Source organism: Vombatus ursinus, unplaced genomic scaffold (assembly GCF_900497805.2).
Source record: "Vombatus ursinus unplaced genomic scaffold, bare-nosed wombat genome assembly UNPS02014799.1, whole genome shotgun sequence".
Taxonomy (NCBI): domain Eukaryota; kingdom Metazoa; phylum Chordata; class Mammalia; order Diprotodontia; family Vombatidae; genus Vombatus; species Vombatus ursinus.
Genome location: NW_020954577.1, coordinates 12,687,176 through 12,692,756, shown reverse-complemented (window position 1 = coordinate 12,692,756; position 5,581 = coordinate 12,687,176). Strand labels below are relative to the sequence as shown.

The following is a 5,581-nucleotide window of genomic DNA, read 5'->3' as shown; positions in this document are numbered from 1 at the left end:
TGCTTTTCCTGTGAAGTAGAAAATGAAGTGTTAGGTTAGGGAGTGAGAGTTGTTCCCTAAAAATCATTTGTACTTACAGCCAGACCTTATTCTCCAATCTCTTCTCCTCCTAGAACCTCCAAATGGCCCATTGCTTCCCTCAGCTCTGTCAAGAAGAATCTAAACCCTGAAACTCTCAGGGCTTTCTTGGGAGAAGAATCTGCAGCCTGAAAGGGACAGAATAAAAGTATCCACATTGATGTGGAAGTGGGTAGGAGGCAGATGATTGAAGTCACAGACAGTCTAAGTTAAAGTCTAGGCTATTACCCATGTGACTTTGGGGCAAGTTACCCCACCTCCACCCCACCCCTCCCCCATTTCTGGGTTTTAGCTTCCTCATCTGCCAAGTGAAGGAGTCTGTTGGATTAACTGATTTCCCAGGTACTTTCAGGCTCTTAATCCTATTGGACTTTGGGGAAGCTTCAGGTTTCTTCTCCTGGAGGGGTCCAGTTCAGGGCAACTGTGAAACCCCAAGCATGGGAATAGACTGAGGATGACAGACGTAGTGGGGGAGATGGGGTGAGGGAAAGACACGGGATGGCTTCTCCTCACCCCGCATGTCCCCGCTGTTCTTCTGACTGGGGTGGGTAGCTAAGGGGCTCTTCCTCTTTACCTTGTCTCAGCTCCTTTCCCCAACACAGAGAGTTAAAGAGAGGTCATGAGAGATGAAAATAGCTCTCCAGACTAAGACAGAAAAATCGATCCCATTCCAGGGCCTGGGGCCCAGAAGTTCTGGGTAGGAAAGGCCTGCGGGTATTGGGGGAACAGTGAAAGTGAGTCCTCCTGGAGACTGAAGCTTCCCTGGTCTGCAGTGGCCAGCCCTGAGCAAGAGGCCTCCCTGGTTACCGGGGCCATGCTCTGTTTGCTTCTCTCTCTGCCTCCATTTCTGTTTGTCTGTTCCTCTGTATCTGACTCAGCATCTCATTGTTTCTCTGTTTCAGTCTCCCTATTAACTATGTGTCTGTCTTTTTGCCTGTCTCTGTCTCCTATTTCTGTCTCTGTTAGTCTCACACAGTTACTGAAACAGACACAGACACACACAGACACACACACACACACACACACACACACACACACACAGACACCTCCCCCCCCCCAAAGAATTTCCAAGAGATCTGACCTGGGCCTCACTCTTCATAGTGGTGATGGGGGTGGGGTAAAAGGAAGGGATGGAGTTCACAGGAATACATGAAGGATAGACGGGCCAGAGCTGGGAAGAGCTAGCTTCCGCTCTATTACCTTTACAAGTCACCTGCTAGGGAAGTGTAATGGCCTAGAGCTAGCAAAAGCCCATACAGATATATCCTTACCCCTTCATTCCTCTTTCTCTTTTTCTGCCATTCCTTCATTCCTTCTATTTTTCCATCTATTCATTGCTCAACCTTCTCACCTTCCATCCATCCATCATATCATCTGCCCATCACTCTTTCTTCTCTGCAACCTAAATTTAATGGATCGCAGATTCAGAGCCAGGAAGCACCTTAGAGATAAGCTTAGTGCAACATTCAAGTCTCAGAGATTCTGCACCTGAAGTCCTTAGACTGAAAACTCTTTGCCCAGGCTCACAGGGTTTGGGGTCAGACAGAGGTAAAAGGTTCTTGGGCTACAGATTCTGTACTCTTTCCACTGCACCTGGGAGTCTGATTTTTCCTGGGCCTTGATGCTAAGCCTGCTTCCAAACCTTATAAACCTTTCCCCACTCTGTCCCATCCTTAGGTCTCCAAGCTGATGTGGACTGATTTCCCTGCCCCAGCTGCCTCCCTGGCAGTTCTCCTCACCTTGAGGAGCGATTCTCTTTTGCTGTCTCTCCTTTTTTACATTGTTCTTATCAGTCTTTTTGCTCCAGCGTCCTCTTAGTGCATAACCATCCGTAGCCCCTGCTGGACTGAAGCCAGGGCACTGAGCTAGGCACCCTTTTTCTGCATAATCGCCTCAGTTCCTACCCCCAACCTTGTTTTTCCTGACTGGAAAAGCCCATGTTCCCCCCTCTGCCCCTGCCAGCGGCCACACCCCATCAACTGGTCAGGCTTCAAGAGAAGAGAGTGGGAGTATTTATTATTTAGTTGCACAAAAAAGTCAGAGAAAAGGCGACACTTCAGAGCTAATAGCGGAGCTCAGGCCCCAGCTCCATCCCACCCAGCAGACTCTCTATCCTGCACTCCCTGTCCAGATGACTGAGCATGGGCCAGTGCAAAGGAATATCCCAGTGCTTTCCAGTGCAGTCCCGCGGCAAGGGTAGGGAGAAGCGCCCTCTCCTCCCGACACCAGTTAGACATAGAGAGATTTGCATATATTAAATCTACAGTCTCTACAATTTCGGGGCAAGCTAGGCTTTGGGGAGTAGAGTGGCTGCGGCTAGGGCAGGTTATCCCGAGTTGTTTCCCGGGTGCGTTCATTCGTGGCCCAGGAAGGCGGACATTCAGTCTGCGAGGCCCCCTCTGCCTGGGCCTCCGAGTTCTCCCCCTCAGCTCTAAGCCGGCAGCCCTCTGAGGTCCTGGAGCTCTCTCTCACTGAGGCCGGGCTCGCTGATTCGCCTCCTGCGTCTCGTAGCTGGCCAGCAGCTCCGTCATGAAGGAGATGTACACGATGGCCAGGCGCAAGGTCTCGATCCTCGACAGGCGCTTCTCGTAGGCGAAGGTGGGCACCTTCTTCCTCAGCTGGTCAAAGGCTTCGTTGAGGCTGAGCATCCTCTTCCTCTCGCGGATGTTGGCCGCCTGTCGCTGGGCCAAGGTTATCACCCTTTTCCTCTTGGGGCGGCCCAGAAGCAGCGAGGCACCCCCTAGGGGCTCTGCTTCCTCGCATCCATCTCCCTCACCGTCTCCCTCACCCTCCTCCTCTTCATCTTCTTCGTCTTCCTCTTCCCCCTCGTCCTCTCCCTCGAAGGGCTGCAAGCCCCGGGCCATGCCCTCTCCGAGTGCCAGGGTCCGCTCCCCCAGAGAGCTCGCGGGGGTAAGGTCATAGAAAAGAGGTCCTGCAGGGGACACCAAGGAGAAATCGGCCACGAAGTCCAGCACTGCGGCGTCCACGAAAGCGTCCTGGCGTTCCATCGGGGGCAGTGGACCCTGCGGCGGCGCCGTCTCATGGAGTCCTTCCCCCAAGGGTGCTGCTGGGCGGGCGGGCCGCGGACTGGGATGCCTGACCGTCGCCTCCGAGGAGATGCAAAGACTGGCTCTCAGCGTGCCCGCTACGGCCGCAGACCCGGTCTCTGCCTCTCCTCGAAGTAAGCGCCCATGGAGATTGATCCCAGAGCAGACAACAGGATTAGTTGCACCGAGGACTCTTGGCAAATATCCCTGCTCCTAAAGCTGATGGGAGCAGACAAGCCTGAAGCCGACTGGAGAGAAGCACGGGCTGGCCCAGGAGCTGGGACTGTTCCACTGCGCCGAGCAGAATAGGTCCTCTTTGGCCGGGAACCCCGGCATTTCCCCCGCTGTTGCACCTATGCTCTTTTTCCCACTCTGCCCCCCCCCCCCCTCCCCCCGCCCCAGGATATGCTAGGCTCTTCTGCTCCTGATTCTGGAATTGCTGATTTAGGAGCTGGGTGCTGGCTTTTTCCAAGTGAGGAAAGGGGGAAAGTATTTTCCAGCCAGAGGCCTGGCTCCTCCTTGACCACCCCCAGGCTGCCAAGTGAAGCGAGACAAGTGCCTGGACGCTTTTAATGAGGTCCTGAAGAGGGGACCTGCCCGCCAGGGGTCACTGGGGAATGTTGACCCTGTCTCCCAGAGCCGGGCTGGCTGAATTGCAAGACCTCCACTCGCCTAAGTAAGCATACTGGGGGAGCCCAGCTCACATTCCCCAGAGTCGCTGTTGGAGCCGTCTTTCTCTGGTTGACACCTCCCGCAAACAGCTCTCTCGAACGGTTTTTGTACAGTGAAACCCTCTGCCCCCCGCCCCGAAAGCAGGTTTAGTTGCTATCCGAGCAATGAAGGAAGAGGCATTTCTCCCCCTCCCCTCCCCCTTTCTCCGCCTGCCTCAGGCTTGGGGAGAACAGTGGATATCTAAGAGGAACAGGAGACGTAGGTCAGAAGTTGGACGTCCCCCCTCTGCGCTTGTATTCCTCAGTGATACTGCTGACACACTGGAGCCGAAACGAAATTCCCCGCTCCTCGTCTAGGGAAAATCCGAGCAAGGCTCCAGAAGAGCTTCCAGGGCTTCTTTGTTCTCCTTCCCCAAGATCATTTGCCCTCAGACCAAAGAGCCAGTCAATTAAAACCCCTGCGCTGAGCAGGAGGTCGATTTGCCCATCGATTATTTGTAAGTTTGTGAACAAAGAAAAAAAAAAGACAACTCCCCAGCTGATTGATTCCTCATCATCGATTGGTACTATTCAGACAGTAGGACTTAAGGTGGAGACAAGCTTTTAATTAACTGTATTTAGGGTAGGGCAACATCTGAAATTTTTATGAGCCCTACATCCCAGGATACCACTTCTTATTTTCAGAGAGAAGGGGAGAGATATTAAGCTTAGTCTCCTAAGAAAATGAAAAGATTTGAAAATATAGCCAATATTTACAACAGTGGTGCCGTTTTGTTTTTTGTTTTTCCTTCCTTCCAATAGCTTCATATTTTTGGATATTTAACAGTTTAACATTTAACAAATGCCTTTGGGTAAGAATAAAAGTGAAGTGGAAAAAAAAAGAAAGTGGATTTTGAGATTTAAAATATCCAAATATCTGCAGAAGATGTAGACAAATAGAGACAGAGAAATTGAATTAAAAGAAGTGAGAAGACTGAGGATTTTCGTAGAAAGCCCCACTTTGGGCACCATCCTCAAGAAAAGTGAAATGTCACTATAGTAACGGAAGTACATTGGACAGCTCCCACAAATCAGCACTATTCATAACAACCAACTCACAGGTAAGCTTAAATAGCCTCACTGGGTCTTTGTAGCCTGTACAACCAACCTAGAGCTCCTTTGAAGCCTGCTCTTTGGATTCATCTGCCTAAGCTTTTTTCCCTCTCAGCTCATTTGTCTACAAACTGAGATTCCCTTTGGCTCACTGTATTTGTTCTCTTCTCTCCCTGTATCCTGGAGTATGGCATGGCAATACAAACTGTTTCCTATTTTTCTTGTAGGACCTAGGTGATCCTCGTTCCCCCCCAAAAAAGATCCCAAGTGTCCTTATGCTTGATCATCAATTCAGTGAATTTGGGGAAAAGGCTGAGAAGTAGCAACAACAATAGAGGCAAAGGGCTACATGACGGAGAGGGGAGGAAACAGAACACTGTTTTAAGACTCACCATGGGTTTTGAAAGGCAGCTAGGTTACTTAGTGGATAGAGCACTGAGCCTGGAGTCAGGAAAACCTGGGTTCAAATGCAGCTTCAGAGATTTACTCTCTGTATGATACTGGGCAAGTCACTTAACTTCTGTTTGTTTTAATCCACTGGAGAAGGAAATGGCAAACTATTCCTGTATATTTGCTAGTAAAACCAGAAAATTCCATGGGCAGTATGGTCCACAAGTTCATGAAGAGTCAGGTGTGACTGAAAAACAACAAACGGGTTGTGAAAGGAAACAAACTCTTTCTTATTCTCTGTCT

At 50.6% G+C, this 5,581-nt stretch overlaps 1 protein-coding gene across 1 annotated transcript; it reads right to left on the bottom strand.

The window, feature by feature from the left end:
• Window positions 1–2,546: 2,546 nt before the first annotated feature.
• Window positions 2,547–3,086, bottom strand: FERD3L (Fer3 like bHLH transcription factor). The gene has a single exon (XM_027871926.1). The coding sequence runs from the start codon at window positions 3,084–3,086 to the stop codon at window positions 2,547–2,549; it is 540 nt and encodes a 179-aa protein (XP_027727727.1).
• Window positions 3,087–5,581: the final 2,495 nt, after the last annotated feature.

Bases quoted from the DNA above. Each gene is read 5' to 3' on its own strand.
- FERD3L (XM_027871926.1), bottom strand. From the start codon at position 3,086: ATGGAACGCCAGGACGCTTTCGTGGACGCCGCAGTGCTGGACTTCGTG.